The sequence below is a fragment of the Pteronotus mesoamericanus genome, unplaced genomic scaffold (genome assembly GCF_021234165.1).
Source record: "Pteronotus mesoamericanus isolate MK-2021 breed Mesoamerican mustached bat unplaced genomic scaffold, CSHL_Meso_final scaffold_533, whole genome shotgun sequence".
Lineage (NCBI taxonomy): Eukaryota > Metazoa > Chordata > Mammalia > Chiroptera > Mormoopidae > Pteronotus > Pteronotus mesoamericanus.
This window is the reverse complement of record NW_026555320.1, coordinates 4031513-4048706: the sequence shown is the minus strand read 5'-3', so window position 1 is coordinate 4048706 and position 17194 is coordinate 4031513. Positions and strand designations below refer to the sequence as shown.

Below are 17194 nucleotides of genomic sequence, written 5' to 3'. Positions count from 1 at the left end.
ATAAGAAAAATATGAAATAGAAGTTGAAAAAGTTTTACTTATTTATACCTCCTCTTTCACCATTCTAAAAAAATGAGGGGGCAGAAACTAAAGGCAAAGAGATGTTTAAGTTACTTTATGACAGAGATTAAACTATTTCCCCCCATCATTTTTACCATCTATCTAAAAGTTAAAACAACAGAAGACACTCAGAAAACACTTGTTTATTGGGAATCAACAAATTCCAATTATCAATGAACAAAAAAAATCAAATGGCTCACAAAAAGCACTTTGATGAAAAAGAACAACACTGCCACACCAGTCTTTCCCTCAACCCCCATCCTCCCAAGCTTCCTATCCAGAAGAAATCTCTACCACTCATTTTTCTAGGGTCCTCTGGTTGTTACCAACGTCACTGAGCACACCCATAATTCTCTATCAGACATAGTTTACTTGTACCACTCCCTACCTCTCCCTTCCAAGCCTGTTCAATCTTTACATCACTATTTTCAGTTCCTCTATCGATTACCTTTGTAACTTTAAGGCCTCGTTTACAAGACCAGAATTGCAATTTTCTTTCTTAAGCTTCCAGCATTACTACCCTTGGGCCACTCAAAAGAGAATGTCCATAGATTATCTTAGTTGCCGCCAATTATTCATACTTGTGCCATATATGTGTTTGCTTTATATTTGGCTCATGATTTTTTTGTGTAGCTTTTTTGCTTTGTGTAGGAATTCTAATTCCCTTGTCCTTTGTAAAGAGTCCTATGGTTTCTTCAGCGTATCCCAACCATCTTCCACTTCTTCATTCTGCCTGTTGCTTGGAATCTACCCCATTCCTATTCCTGAAAGTTTTTCTTGGATCCCACCAAAATTCTGTTCAAATGCGGGCTGCTTTGCATACCTACTGTACAGGTGACATCATGAGACTTTTCAGTGGACTACCAGATTAGTTAACTGTATCTGGAATTATTTATCTTCCTTTTTTAAAATTTTCATCTGCAAGTAAATATACCAGAAAAGTTACAAGGGAAGTAAATATAGGAAGTCCTTGATGTCTGGAAATGAGTTTATTTTGGAATGATAGAATTCTAGGTTCAAAACCATTTTCCCTCAGGACTTTGAAGGCTGTTGCCAATGAGACATCTGGTTCTCATTTCTTTTAGAAGACTGGCATATCTTTATGGAAACTTTTAGGTTTTCTGTCTATCTTTGTTTTTCTGAAATGCCACAGTGACAATTCTAGCAGTGGGTCTTCCTTTATTCTTCTGGGCAATGAGTCCTCTTTCAATATTAAGACTACTCCTCTCTCTAGCTCTTGGAAACTTTCTTCTTACAGTTTTTAGTATTTTCCTTCTTGCAATATTTTGTTCTCACTTCCCCAAAATTCTAGTAGATGTTGCATCTCTAGATTGATCCTCTATGTTTCTTTTTTTCACTTTTTTTTTTGCCTGTATTGAGAAATTTTCTTGATTTTATCTTATCTACAAAATCTTTTTTAACTTGGCAAATATATAATTAATCTTCACAGGCTCTTTTTGACTGTTTTTTCCTGATGGCCTCTGTTTTATAAATGCCACATCTTCTTGAATATCTTGGAGAACACTAAATAGTGTGCTTTTAAAAGTGAGCAAATTTATCTAATGGTCTGTTTCCCCTAAGATCAATTTTTCTGTTTCTCTTTCATTTGGCATGTTTTCTTCAATATCTGGTGATTCTTGCTTAGCCATTCACATTAGAAAACTAAGGGTTACCAAAAAAAGAATGAAATACTGATACATGCTACAACTTGGATAAACCTCAAAAACATTATGTTAAGTGAAAGCAACCAGATACAAAAGGTCATACGTTGCATGGTTTATATGACATATATAAAATAAGTAAATCCATAGAAACAGAAAGCAGATTTGTGGTTGCCAGTGCCTGGGAAAAGTGGAGAGTAAATGCTTAATGGGCACCAGCTTTCCTTTTTGGGTATTAGAACTAGATGAAGATGACAGGTGTACAACACTATAAATGTACTAAATGTGACTGAATTGTATACTTTAAAATGGTTAATTTTAGGCAAATAATACAGTTTTAAAAGGTGGGGACGGTTATGTGTATGTCAGGAAAACCAACCCTAACTGTGTACATGAACAGAGCCTGTCAACTGACAGGTTTTTCTTTAGGGTGATCCAGCAGACTCAAGGGCCTCCAAAATCACCAATGAGGTCAGCCAATCTTACATGCTCTAAGAACCCTTTTTCTCCCAAGGTTATTCTACTTCGTGAAAATGGGGAGACTATTTTGCCCAGACAAGGTGGGGGCTGGGCTGACTGTTCTACATACACACATTTAATTAATCCCCTCCGTTTGCAGCACCCCTATACCTTTTAGCTTTTGTCAGTCATACCAGAGTCCACAGCCTCTTCAAAGATCTGCTGGACAAACTGGTTTCAATGTACAATGATGTCCCCACAACCTGTTCTCTTTGTTATTATGGGTTTATAACACGTATATGCCTTTACTTTTATTTTCATAATATTTAAAAATGGAGGAGCACCTCGTATTTACCTCACGGTCTTTAATAATTTCTCTCTCCCTGCCTTCCCCAACTCTCCAGGCAAGCATTGCTTTACTTTCCTTTACAACAGATTAGTTGGCATTTTCTAGATGTTTATATAATTGAAATCATAAAGTGTTTACTCTTTGCTCCCCCTGAGTTCCCTCATGCATCATAGTTATTTTGAGATTTACCTATGATGCTTATATGAGCAGTTCATTCTTTTAATACTGCTGAGAAGTATGTTGTTCTACAGGCATGCCACTATTTGTTCATTCATCTGTCTGTGAATATTTGGGTTGTTTCCAGTTTTTGGCTCGTACATTAATAAAACTGCTGCAGACATCTGAATACCAGACAAATAAAAACAAATGGAGGGAGCCCTATGGGTGTAGCTCTGATCGTTGGGCACTGCCCGCAAACCGAGACATCTCAGGTTTGATTCCTGGTCAGCGCATATGCTTGACTTGCAGGTTGGGTTCCCAGTTGGGGTAGGTAAGAGAGGCAATGGATCGATGTTTCTCTCCCTCTTTCTCCCTCCCTTCCCCTCTCTCTAAAAATAAATAAAACCTTAAAACAACAACAAATGAATGGAAGACAAAGGTATATGAGGGTGGTCAACCATTTTGAAGCAGAAACCAGTATCAATAAGCAGACAAAAAAAAAAAAAAAAAAATTGGACTGTGCTCCACTACAGTGTCATTAAATTCACAACTTTTAAAACATTCACATTGTATTTATGATTGCAGATACTACTAGTCATTCTTACAACTACTCATTATCAACATGAACATAAGAACTCACTTTTACCTTGATAATCATTGAACTATGGAAGTATATTTGGACATCAAAAGTACTACAGGAAACCTATCCAACTTGATAGTAGTGGGGTAGTAGATATCTATTCCCACTCTGGTTACAAAACCAGGACACTATGAATGTGGGACACATCCATCCTTTCAACAGCCAAAGAAAGGACGCACTCTTCCCTCCACACTTTGATAACCTGAATCATTACACGTTATTTTTTGTACTTACACATGAATAATGTAAAATATCTCATCTCTTAGGAGTCTGTTTCATTACATCTGCATGCAGTTCAGGCTTCTATATCAGAACTGCCCAAACTAATTTTGACATGCACCCCAAGATGGGAACCATACATCCATTAAGTATATCCTATCTCTACTTAGAAATCCGCTGGCTTCATGGAAGCCCTTTGACAAGCATGTCCTCTATTTGCAAATGAGAACATACAGAAATAGAGCTCTTGGTTAATTCTCAACTTTTGGATTTATTGACTGGGCTTACACAATCAGATTAACAATAAGCAACACTTACTGAGAACAAAACATAACCAGGCATTTTGGTAGGTGCTATTATGCAAAGAAAAAAAATGTAGGCCTCTATCTCAAAGAGTTCAAGCCCTGGTTTATAAAGCACTAATGTACAACCAGTCCAAATACATACCAAGAAACATGCACACGGTGGTACAGAGACAAGAGTGCCCAACTGTACCATGGGAATCAAGGAGGGCTTCATGGGAGAAGAGTTAAGGGCAACTCTTCAGTTTCCAGCTTCGTGAATCGTGGTATCAACAATTAAGATAGAGAATCCAAGAAGCAAAGTCTAATGGCATTGGAGTTATTTCTTGCAAAAGGAGGCAAGGCTAAATACAGATGTTGGAAAATAAATTGTGAGAGCACTGAAGAGATGGGTAAAAGCCTACAATAACGGATGAGAGTGGGTAGAGCAAATACTGGCCAGAAAAGAAATTGCTAGTCAAAGAGTAATTTTCCCAGATACAGGGACCACTCTTTGTTCAATTTTAAGAACAGTTTTGTTTTCCTGTTAAAATCTTCAAACAAACCTCTCATTCATCCTGCCTGTTTTTTTCCCTCTATTTATGGTTGATAACTTGTAGTTACCGCAGTAAAACCAGTTCATGTTTATAAAGGTTTGTGACAGAGAGTTCCAAGAAAAGCTTAAAAATGCTTACAATTAATGTCAGTTTAAGATCAAGCCACAGGGTGGACACATTTCAGAAGAAGCAACATAAGAAGCTTTTGCCTTTCTCAAATCTTTCCTACAACTCTTCCCTCTTTTGGGCAGATAATTAATCCTTTAAAATTTTCCTAGAGTAGTAGAGGTAAGGACAAAGTAAAATATAAATGAGAGGGGAGAGAGGGCATGCATGCGCCAGGGAGACAGAGCTAGAGACAGAGGAAAAAGTTAAAGTGGCGGGGTGGGGTGGGGTTTACCTCAGTAACAAGGACCCCGAAATCAACTAAACATTTAATCAAGTAGTGCTGTCAATGCAAGGAACGAAACCAAACACCACAGCGAACCAGAAAGTAGGCACAACTGACAGACTATATATATATATCCCTGTATGCTTTTCCTGGTCCCAATTCAAAATTCAGTTTGCGTAACTTTTACTTTTCTTATTAGTGAGCCCCAGGAGAAGGGCACCGGAGGCTCTGGATGAAGGCAAAAGAATCCAACGTACATGACCCAAATACCACAAGCACACTAGGAGGCATCAGTCAGCAATATGTCACCTAGAGCCTTCCTCCATGTGGCTCGCACCCCACGACTCAAACGGCACAATCCTGAGAAAGCGTTTTAAGGAACCCCAGCAAACATGTGAAAACAACATTCCCACTGCTCTGCTCTTGCCCTCCACCATAACCAAGCATTTACTTGAACACTGATGTGCCAGGCACTTGACATGCATGATGTCATTTAACTCTCTAAAGGAAGTATTATTATTATTCTATAGATGAGAAAACTAAAGCATAGAGATATTGAAAAAGTTGCCCAAGATCACATTATATTAAATGGTTGAAAAGGGACCAAAACCCAATCAGCTGACTACTAGCCAAGGCTCTGGCTAAGTTCCAACATACACAAAAGCCACATTCCATGAAAATGCTTACAACAATATAACATTCCAATGTAACAGCTGTAACACATAAGTATTCACCTAAATGCCCAATGGGGAAAGCTTGAGCAAATTATGGTTCAAGAACAAGATTGTATGCTATACAGTCATTTAAAATAATCTGACAATGAAGTAAAAATGAGGAAATGTCTGAAATATACATGAAAATACATGTACATACTGATTACTGGAATGTAATATTGACCAGGGTAGGGATTTTTGACTATTTTGTTCACAGCTAATTTTTCCAGTGCCTGACACATAGTAGGTCTGACAATACTGGTTGAATGAATGAATGAATCACAGCATAGTTATATTATGTATGAATATGGACAATATCTGAAGAATAAACAAGGAGGAAAATTAATTTTAGGTTAATGGAATTATGAATGATATTCTTTAACACTGCAATAACATCAACAAAAAAATTAAATATAAATAAATCCAGGATTAAGATACATGTGTGGGATTAGAATCACCCCTTGATTACACATGGTTTTTTACATGGTTCCCAAGGTAGTGTGGAAGCACAACAAAAAGACTAGAATGAAAGCTGGCCCTGACTCTGATGAAGAGCTTCTTTTCTGGAAGGCAGTGAGCATGTTGTGTGTGGTGCCAAGTACACAGTGAGCACACGAAGTCAATGATGACAATAACCTTTGTAAACTGGCAGGACAGGGACGACTCCAGCACTAGTTCTACTCAGGCAATTCTCAATGTCACTTTGGACATTTCTCATCTCCCTTTTAAAAATAAATTTATACATTTCCAATAAAATACATATCAGACTTCTAGACTTACAGCATTATGAAGTATGTCAACACACCCACTAAGAACCAACTATTTGGAACACAGGGGTTCAATCTAGATTCTACCAAGATACAGGCATGCAAAGGAACCTGACATCAGGTCATAAAAATAGAAATCAGATGGCTGCTCAGCACACAAACAGTGTTACTGTGCCCAGCTTAAAGTTACTTTACCCTGAATAGTAATAACAAAAAAAATATATAATAAATATGTAAGTAAAAATAAAAGCCTTAATATTCAGCTACATCAGCATATAAAAAAGTTGATTTAATAAATAAAATTTAAGGCATTGTCAGATATAAAAGAACTTAGTGCCACTTAGTGAAAGACTAAATATGAGGTACTTTGTGTTAAGAACATCAATTGCTTGTTAAAAGTGGCAAATGCATAGAAACCAGGTTGTTTTGAAACTGGGACTATAAAGACTTCTGCACTTAAGAATCAAAAGCTCTGAAAACTCATTATGATTCATCCACAAAGGGAAATAACAATCCACAAAAAAATCTTAAAACATTTTCCAGCCATATTTCGCTGAATAACAAACTAAAACAAATTCAAGCAAGAGGGGGGGTAGAACAGAGTTCTTGGGAACATTTTCCCAGTTCTATTGCAGTGAACACAGCAATTCAGAGACCAAGAAGAATGGTAATAAAAACACTTAAAATAACCAGCATATTTCTCCAATCCTACCTGGGGAATACCAGGCTTGAAAAGCGAGCAGATGCTTGAGAAGTGAGCAGCGCAAAGTTCAGTGTGGAGGTTTAAAAAATCTGTTCCTTCCTCCCAATGGTAAAGACACTTCAGATTGCATTTATGATCCTCCACAATTTGTTCATTTGTACACCTTAGTCTCCCACCCCAGCCCAGAAGGTAACCTTCCTATCCTCACGCTTATCAAATCACTGGGTCTGGACTTCAGTAACCTGACTGCCCTTCTACCAAACCTTCAAGGTTCTCCTGTCAACACAAAGCTCAGATAGCTCACTGTACATTAGATCTAGCCCAAAGTAAATGATCTCTTCTCCCTTCTTAAGCAATTGGGTGGGGCCCAATACAACACTGTGGGGCGCCCCCCTCCCCCCGCACACACATATACCCCCAACATGCTGCTGAGAGAAGGAGCTCACACTGCAGTAGACACTTCTGTTCCATCACCCAGGAAAGTGGCCTGAGCTCCACCTGGGACTCTACCACGGTTGAGCCCCTTCCTGAGCAGCTTGATAGCAAATGCCTCCTGAGTTTCATGGAACAGTACTAACAGGATTCACTGAAAGACAAAATTCTTTTTAGCTAACTATTACAAGTATTGTATTAAAAATGCCTGTTATTACTAGAAAAGGTCTCTCTCATCTATAACAATAACAGTAAAATAATCTTTGTTTCATAAAAAAGTGTTTAAAAAGGAAACTTTTCTTTTAAAGATTCATGTATGATCACTAAAAATATTTGTCAGATTTTCCCCTCCTACAACACAATACTTCACTTGGCAAACATCTTATCTCTATTACACTTCTGTAGATGATAGCTCTTGTGCAAACAATGCTTCTTGTTTTGCCATTATTTGAATAGTGGTTTTCCCCCCAGTAATAGATAAGCATTTTCTCTGTTGTCCATCCTCAGCCTTTGAGCTGATTTTCTGGGCATTCTCAACTAATGACCTTACTCATGAACACTTAGTTACCCTCTCAGCCCAGAGGCCCTCATTAAACCAAAAGCTCAGCTTCCCAGAGTTGGGGTTTTTCTACTGGAGACATCAAATCCCAAAGGCAATAAAAGGCTTAACTTTATGCTAGACTATGGCTCATCCATAGGCAATTGCCAACACACAAAACGAGTAACACAGACTTGAGTTAATAGTGAAAAGTTCGAGCAACTCTTCAAACTTGATAGCTTTGTTCATGGACAGCTTTTCACAAAACTGTAATTTTAAACAACATACATGTCACATTTCCTACTAGCCAAAAGGCGCCTAAATCATACGAAAGAATGCAATATCTCAGTATGTCACAGAGTCGTATAAACAGCACCATGACCAATGTGGGAAATCAGCAGTAATGTGGGCGACAGACTACTGATCTCCAGTCACAGCCACACATGCAACAAGGGAGCTACTGTAGCCAAAGCACCTGTGAACACCATTTTGTTAACTTAGCACTTAATTATTCCCTTCCACCTCAAAAATAATACTAATTATAAAAATAAAAACACTAGCTTTTAGCCAGTCTGAAAGAGGAAGACTGCATGTGACTCCTTTATTTTATTTACTTATTTTCCACTGTGTAACCCACTTCAGTGCTGGCAGCCTAGGGCAGAGGCCAAGCAATGGTTCAAGGCCACAGTCTGCTCTGGCATGAGACACTATGAGAGACCCAGCAGGATGGGCCTGCCATAAATCCAAACCCATGAATCTTTTTTATTCTTAACCATGCTGTTTCTGCCTAGCCTCTCTGGTCAAATTCCAAAACCACTTAGAACATCACTGAGTCCCTTTCTGTGCAGCCAAGCCACCAAAAGAGCCAGGATCCTTGCTGCCCAGACCCAGAATGAAAATGATCTTAACGTGCTCCTCGGCAGGGGCGGGCATCTTCCAATATCTAAATTTTCACAGACTATTTTTTTTTTTTGCCCCATTTTCTATTACTCTTTCCTGTATTTCAACTTTCTTCCATCACTTTTTATTCCTTAATCTCTGTTCCAAGTTCTTTTTGCTCCTTCTTTTCATGAGCTTGAGGGCCAGAATGCCTTTTCATTATAGTAGAGGATGTTCAGCAGGGACTAGGGAATCTAGCTCACACCAATAGCATCAGCTACTATCATCAACAGTTGACAAAATCCGCAAGTATCCAAAAAAATTAATCAATGCCTATTATGGATTAAACACTGTGACAGGAATGATAGGGGATGTAATATATAAAGCAGTTTCTGCCCTCCAATAAGTAACACTCTAGTTGAAGAAATCATACAACAATATGTGGAAAAGGTAAAACACATGGGCTGTAACACCTGGGCAGTGACACTAAAGGAGGGTACAACCACTGTTTTCTAGGGGTTCTTAAGGAGACTCGCTCAGGGTGAGCATAAGTTAGACTCTGAAGGAGCCCCAAAGGACTAAAAGGTGAGGAAGAGCTTCTTAGGGAGAGAAAGCTTTTCAGAGAGCTGACCATATGTCAGCATAATAAGATGGAAGGATGTAAAATGGTAAATTTTATGTTATATAGCCCTGGCTGGTGTGGCTCAGTGGATTGAGCGCCAGCCTGCGAACCAAAAGGGTTGCTGGTTTGATTTCCCAGTCAGGGCACATGTCTGGGTTGCAGGCCAGGTCCCCACGAGGGCGCACACATTGATGTTTCTCTCCCTCTCTTCCCCTCTCTAAAAATAAATAAATAAAATCTTTTTAAAAAATGTTTTATGTTATATATATTTTATCACAGTTAAAAAAAAAAAAAGATGGAAAGAGATGCCTAAGCCCCTCACTTCTCTCTAGCACGGCTGGAAAGTCGGCAGAGAGGGCCTGACAAACTGAGGATTCATATGCACAGATGGAAACATTCAGAGGAACTTAGTCAACTAATACTGTCCAACACAGAGCCACACACTTGACAATTCCTAATTTTAAGTACCAACACCGTACATAACCGGGCAATATGATTAAAGCAAAAGAAGCTAGCTGACCAGATAGGAAGAGGTGTTCAGGGGGAGAAGAAAGAAACCTGGTGTGTCATTTCACTAGGGCAATGCCCTCTAGAATCATAGGTCCCAGCAGCTTTGCTATAGCTATGGCGCAGAAATCCCGAACCCAGAGGTTCCAATGGGTCTCCATTCTCCAGTTTTTTCTGCTAAGCACAGAAAAGAAAGTCTGCAATCACTCCTGAGAGTAAGTTACAAAAAACCTCTAGCATTCAGCCTCTAGCTAGTTGCTAAAATGCCCTGAGTATCTAAATCCAAAGTATTATTAGCCTTTTCAGACCACCTGCGTGGGGGGAAAATCCTAAACTAGTAGATAAACTGTTAGAGAAACCATACATACCACACCTTAGTTATTTCCATTTAAATAACAACAAGATTATTTGGTTGAAATCACCCCAATGTATCCCTGACATTCAATTTGAGCAGAAAACAAAGTTCCTGAAGGAAGGTCAACGGAAACAGTAAAATATGAAAAATATCCCCATTTTCACATAATGGCCAACATTAAAGAAAGAAACATGCTGGGAAATTGTCTACATGATCGTAAAATTATTCATAATACATACTGTTCTATGTGAGTATACTACATGCTAGTACAATATTACATACTACAAAACGTTCATAGTGAGGACAGTAACTGGCCCGAGGTGCAAGACAATAAACATAGTTTAGGTTTAATTAAAAATATACTTGCTGGAAAAACCAACTTTATTAATTCTTAAAAACTTTTATATTAACAATTCCCTCAAATCAGTGAAACATAAGCTATGAGGACTTACTTTATTCTTATAGTTACTGCTATAAGATTTCTTCCAGCATTAGTCACCAGCATATGAAACAAATGAGGTCATTAGCCCAGAGGCACTGATTATTTAGGGCAAATCGCTTATCTTGATACTTCTCAACACATTTATCAGTCACTCACACAGGACTGTGTAAAGGATGGTGATTCTGATGCTTATCATATCTTAACTAATAAAAGTTTCATAAGACTCACTTTCTTAAACCAGTATTAATTTGCAATTCTGCTTCTACATACTTCTGGTCTATCTTTCCTGAAACCACCCTAACCCTCCTAATTCTCAGCAGTCTGGGAATCTGGGCATCTCAGACATGCAAATATTAGAAAACAAGGTAAATGCATCAAGTGTGTCCAAATGATGCAATATATACTCAAATTTGTTTTCAAGCTACAGGGCCATTCAATCAGTCTGGAGGAAATGTTAGTTAGCAACAGCTCATATTAAGCTTTAAGATTTAATTAAGGGGAGATAACACTTGGCATTGACAGCGCTGCTCACCTTTAGGACAGAGGCTAAGCTGGTCATGTGCTCATTGAGAGCACCCTCGGATTCCTTGTAGGTCAGGCAAGTAAACTGGTACTCCTCCGGATCAAAGGCATCGGCCCCCTGCTGCTCCACATCGCTGGCTACTCCCACATAATAGTCCTCTATGTCCCCAGGGTCCTCGTCCTCTTCTTCTTCTTCACAATTTGGGTCATAGTCTTCTTCATTGCTGTCAGACCCCTGGCTATTCATGTCCACAGACATCTTAGCATCCAGCCAAGTTGCAAGTCAGGAAAGCAGGGTTTTTTCCCCTCCCCCCAATCTTTACCACTTTCTCAAATACATTAGTGTTTTTGTCTTCTAAGGAAAAAAAGAAAAAAATACGTATTACTTACTTTCACTGTGAGAAGTTGTAACAGAAGTCATTCAAGAATTAAAATGGTATAACCCTGGCCCTACCCTCACTATGGCCTATTCTCAACTTCTGTCTCATAAAGGTTACCTCACCCCATCAAAGGGGAAACCCTTCCTGGAGGGGCAGATGTGGCTGACAATGGTAATTTCACATGAAGGGTGCAGCATGAAAAAATAAGGCTGTTTGCTCTATGTCAATGAGTCCTTCCTGCCAGAGTCTTTAAGAGAAAAGCACATCCCCACAGCTGCCCACAGGGGAAGCAACGTAAAGGCTGAACTATCAAAGTTTAAAATCTCTTTGCTAATCACACTCCACTTAATGATGACAAAGACAGTACATAAGTAGGGACACAGTTTCCACTATAATAGCGGGGGGCGGGGTGAACATCACTATTTCACAGATACCACTCTCAAGTATCTGGAACGCAGTTGCATAGTTACTAAAGGAAAAAAGCCACATAGCTCTTCAACATCTTCCTCTAGTCTGCAAGGTTAACTAACTCAGTCTTAAGGGGTTTTACTGATCCTTTAAAAGGGTTACCTAATTAGGGGCAAAGAAATTGACCTAATGAAGGAGAACTACAAATATTCTTTGTCTTAGCAGGATCAAGGCTAGGGAAAACCAGAATCTATTTAGGGTGAAAAATTCAAATAAAAACAGCTACTGAAAAATGCTCACAGATCAAAATGTTACTCAATTACATATAAATGAACAGAGAACACTAGTTGAGAAAGCAAAATAATCACAAGTACTAACTTCAACTCAAAGAAGATTTTGGCAAATACCCATTAACTTCTCTGCACAAGTACTACTTCAAGTGATCATTTGCAAGAAACAGTATCAAATAGTGACTTAAATCTAAAAACTAACAACCTTAAAATGCAAGAGCATTTAAATTGAATGGTATGTAAATAATTTACACAACCAAATCTGGATTAAATACAAATGTAAAGTCTATTTGAAGTAGATAAACTAAAAAAAAAAAAAAAAAAAAAACAACAGGCCAAAGATACAAAATGCGTGTATACTGAACATGTCAGCAGTCTAAAGGACTGTAGAGCCACATTTTAATTATAACTTTAAAAAAAAAAAATCAGTGAATCTAAGTTTGACATTACCTATAAATGCCCAATTTTTAAAAATCACATAAGAGAACAGTAATTAATATTTGCAATTTGATTTTTAACAAGTTGTTTTATGTGGTAGAACCACCAGTTCACCACTGAACTATGGTATTTTTCCTTTAGAAGAGAACTTAAATTTTAAATTAAAAATACCTGTAATCCTTGAAGATCTTTCAGGAAGATGCCACCCAAATACTGTCATATAATTTCCATCTAAAATGAAAAGAGAAAATTCTAATTACATATTTTTTAATTGGTACCCTACTTTTGCAAATTTATTTTTTTAAAAAGCAAAGATACTTAGAAAAACAAACAGCAAGAGACCAGAGTAACTATGAAATTATAACTGACCCTTGAACATGGGCCCACTTATATGTGGATTTTTTTCAATAAATACTGTAAATATATTTTCTCTTCTTTATAATTAACATTTTATTTTCTCTAGCTTACCTTATTGTAATGGTATAAGATGTAATACATGTAATATACAAAATGTGTTAATTAACATTTATGTTACTGGGCAACAGTAAGCTATTAGTTAAGTACTTAGAGAGTTAAAAGTTATATGTAGCCCTGGCTGGGTAGCTTAGTTGGTTAGAGCATCGTCTGGATATGCCAAGGTTCGATGCCTGGTCAGGGCACATACAAGCAACCAATGAATGCATAAGTAAGTGAAACAACAAATCGATGTTTCTCTCCCTCTAAAAATCAATTTAAAAAAGTTATACATAGATTTTAGACCGCAGGGGTTCAATGCCCCTAACCCTCACATTGTTCAAGGGTCAACTGTATTGTATGTGCCACAGAAATCCATTTGTCACAATTATATTGACAAGTTACATGGCCTTCTTAAAAAAAGGAAAGTATTCAAAGTAAACAGCTGACAATAATCTAACCAGGGGTACTGATGATGGAAATTTATACCCAATTCCCTTCCTCAGTTTGAAAGCCAACCACCTTACTCCTATTGTTCAATTCTAAGTGTGGACAAAGTAAATTGTAACTGACTTAAAACTGGACTTTTACTATAAAAGCACCTCTGTTGTGGTACTCTAACGCGACTGAATACTGCCAATATTTCAGATCTCACTTTACTCACAAAAAAAAAGTATGTTCAAATAAAAAATGTCCCCTACAGGATGCCACTAGGCAATATCAGCATCCATTCCCCACCTCTCTTCTGAAATGCTCAAGAGCCACCTGACTGTCACAGAGATACAGATCCTCCTACTCAAGACTAAGTAGGTACTACCTGCTTATTCAATTAGAAATTGTATGTCTGTTTCTTAATTCTTTAGGATTTCTTGAAAACCAGAGCCCACAACTTCCAAACAGACAGGCAAATACAACTTAAATGAAAATCAAAGTCTGACCAAAAACTGTGGAAGATTATTTTCAAAATAGTGGAGGAACGATGGATTTTTTAAAATCCTTTTTTCATTTGTATTTTTATGTAAGATACTATTTACTGGGCAAACAGGACCTATGAATATTGCTATCTACAAAATATCACTACCAATAGCTCCCATGTAATGAGACCCAATTTCAGGTCTGCGTCTTGTTCAGTAAATCTTCACAACCCTACGAAGTGGCATCATCGACTGCTCACAAATGAGGAAGCCCAGGACCACACCGCTGGCAACCAGAAGAGCCCAGCGTCATACAACCACCAGGCTCAGGGCCTACGGGTGATTCATAACTTCCCATCGCCCTTCCGGGGAGCCTACGATTGTCCAAAGTTACCTCCAGAATCACAACGGAAGAGAATGCTCTTCGCTTTCTCTGGATTCCTCCCCAGGATTTGGGCTGACAGGTTGCCCAGGCTTCTCACCGACTAAATACTCAAGAAATAGAGGAAAACTTAAGGGTCCCCTCCTACAAGGGAACCTGAAAAAGGAGACCGCCATTTCTACTTACTGGGTGTTCTCGTTCACACTTAAATAAACACTGAATTTTTAATTGTTTCTAAGTTAATGACAGCACTTTAATTTCCTGAGATATTAATTATTCCTACATCCCAGGCAGGAAAAGAATAATTACTCTTCCCCAGAGCCAAAGACCTGGCGCGCACTCTAGGCTAAAGCGTCTAAACTGAAGGCTTCTCAGCGGAAAGTTGACAAGAACAGAGATTTTGTTGGTGAGCCTGACGATGTTTACTCCAGATATAACATTTAGCCTTGAACGGTCTTTTATTAAGTCTACATCTCCGGAGAAAACTATTTGGCATAAAAATATTATATGAACCAGCACCTTAGTTTTAAAGCCTCACACTATGTCTGAACTGTCAAATGCAGCAGCTGCTAGCCGCATGTGATTTTTAAAAATTTAACTCAAAAATTAAATAAGATTTAAACTTTAGTTTTACAGTCACACTGGCCACAAGTCAAATGCCAGTGACTAGTGGCTACCCTACTGAACAGCTAAGGTCAAGAATATGTCCACTGGGGCAGAAAGTTCCATGGGGCAGAGCGATCAACAATCAGTACTGAGGTGAAGTCATCCGAGATGACTGCTGCCTCTCCCGCGGCTGGCACAGCGGCGTCCGGCGAGGCGGCGGCGCAGCTCCTGGGCCGCCCGTACCTTCCAAGGCGCCGAGGTATCTGCGAGGACACGGAGCCCACGCGCTGGGGGTCCCCTCACAGGCAGACGTTAACTAACCGCGCGGGCGGCCCTGCGAGAGCTCCCAGCGATGACTCGAGTGGGGAGCCCCGGGGGCGGCGCGTTTCCCTACGCGCCCGTTGGGGAGGGTCCAGAGACGCCGGCGCCAGTCGGTCAGAGGCGATGGCCTCTGACCTCTCCGCGAGCTGAGAAGGCGTTGGGAAGAGAAAAAAACTGAGTCGCCAAGCGCCTGCCTGCTCGCTCGCCTCGGCCGTACACTTCAGCCGCCCCTCCGCAAACGGCGGCGGTAGTTGAGATCAAGTACCGGCTGCCGGGGGGCGCTGGGGCCTCACGGGCGTCGGCGAAGGCGGAGCCCCGGCCAGTCTTGGGAGGTGCGCTGAGAGCCCACCCCCCTCCTCCGGCCCGCCCGGTAAACAAGGCCGCAACTCTCTCCTCAAACTTACCGGAGGCCGCGACCCCAGGGCCGCTGAGTCCGGGCGGGCCGGACTGAATCGGGCCGGACCAGAGAGAACGGACCCAGGCGCGGCGGCGGCGGAGGTGGCGGCGGGCCGACGCCGGTCAAGGCCCGCGCTACTTCCTCCGGCGGAGCGTTCTCCGTAACTCCGGAAGTGCTCAGCGCGTTTGCGTCACTTCCGGACCGGGGTCGACCGGCGGTCGCCGGGGTCGCGGCGGGCGCGGAGTAATAATTACCTTTCGGCCGACGCTTGCTTGTAGCGCAGCGCTCCGTCTCAGGGTCTGATCTGGTGGGCAAGCTGAGCTCCGAGGGATGCGGGAAGCCGCAAATTAGAAAGCTTGGCTTACTGCAGCGTAGTCACAGCATCGCTTTCTGCATTCGGCTATGAGCGCCACCCGCCGGGATACTTTTAACGAGCGTTTTTCTGATGGACTCCTCACGTTGCTATTTGTATTCCGGTGCTGGACACGGTCATAATAGCTTGACGTCCGTGGAGTGGATAAAGGACTGTTGTTCTCCTCAGGGCCTTTGGGTCAGCGCGCCGGGGCCGCATTACGCCTATACTTTGAGGCCGTCGCCTAGGTGGCCGAACCTCTCAGCACCCTGATTGGCCGTCCAGTTCTTCCCCTTCCAATTCAGCGTAAAAGACAATCTTAACTGCCTTGCTGCACATCTTTTTTCAAACAGTATAGGAACTACCCGTTATGACTTGTAATGCTTTCCAGGACATGTTGTCAACTGTTAAGGATAGATTGAGCCACGGAGGCTCACTCAAGTTTCTGCTGCACGAGTGAAAACGCTAGTGTGAAGCTGGTGATGTTAGGCAGTGCTCTAGGCTGTGCAAGTGCATGGATAACCCAAGCCATTCCTACCCATACGCTAGTCGTATATGTACTGATATTTGAAATAACTATGTAATGGGGCGCTCTAATTTAGTTCTTCCTTCTTGTATGTACTTGTGTATTTCGTGTACATGAGAGTCAGCGTCCAATTTCAGAACCTGTACCTAAATTAGGTGCAAATACGTGCTAGAAAGACCCAAATTAATTAGGGGTGAAAACTAGTATTAATGAGTTAAAGTGTATTGTAGGGTTATGAATTTTGTTTATTAGAAACATAAAAGTGTACTATAATCCAGTGTACTTACTGCACTTGTTTTGAGAAAATATCCCTTTATTTTTTAATTAAAAAATATTTTAGAGAGAGAGCGCATGCAAGAGAAAAAGAAAAACATCTATTTATTGTTCCACTTATTTATGCATTCACTGATTGCTTCTTGTATGTGCCCTGATCCGCGATCGAACCCGCAACCTTGGCATATCAGGACAATG

General features: G+C 40.2%; 1 protein-coding gene and 1 non-coding gene across 4 annotated transcripts in view; both read right to left on the bottom strand.

Annotated features, from left to right (window-relative positions):
- The window catches only part of ARIH2 (ariadne RBR E3 ubiquitin protein ligase 2), a 45292-nt gene extending 29284 nt beyond the window's left edge, over positions 1 to 16008 (bottom strand). For 2 of the 3 annotated variants that reach the window (XM_054594773.1, XM_054594771.1), the window contains exons 1-3: positions 15853 to 16008; positions 12944 to 13003; positions 11267 to 11611 (exon numbers count right to left, since the gene is read on the bottom strand). In XM_054594773.1, the coding sequence (XP_054450748.1) occupies positions 11267 to 11515 (249 nt within the window). In that variant the 5' untranslated portion in view covers positions 11516 to 11611; positions 12944 to 13003; positions 15853 to 16008. Of the gene's footprint in view, positions 1 to 11266; positions 11612 to 12943; positions 13004 to 15852 lie in introns of those variants that run through there. The other variant, XM_054594772.1, reaches the window with a different exon arrangement.
- LOC129087820 (small nucleolar RNA SNORA42/SNORA80 family) lies at positions 8552 to 8684 on the bottom strand. Its single transcript, XR_008530943.1, has one exon. It is a non-coding gene; the product is annotated as a small nucleolar RNA SNORA42/SNORA80 family (small nucleolar RNA).
- Positions 16009 to 17194: the final 1186 nt, after the last annotated feature.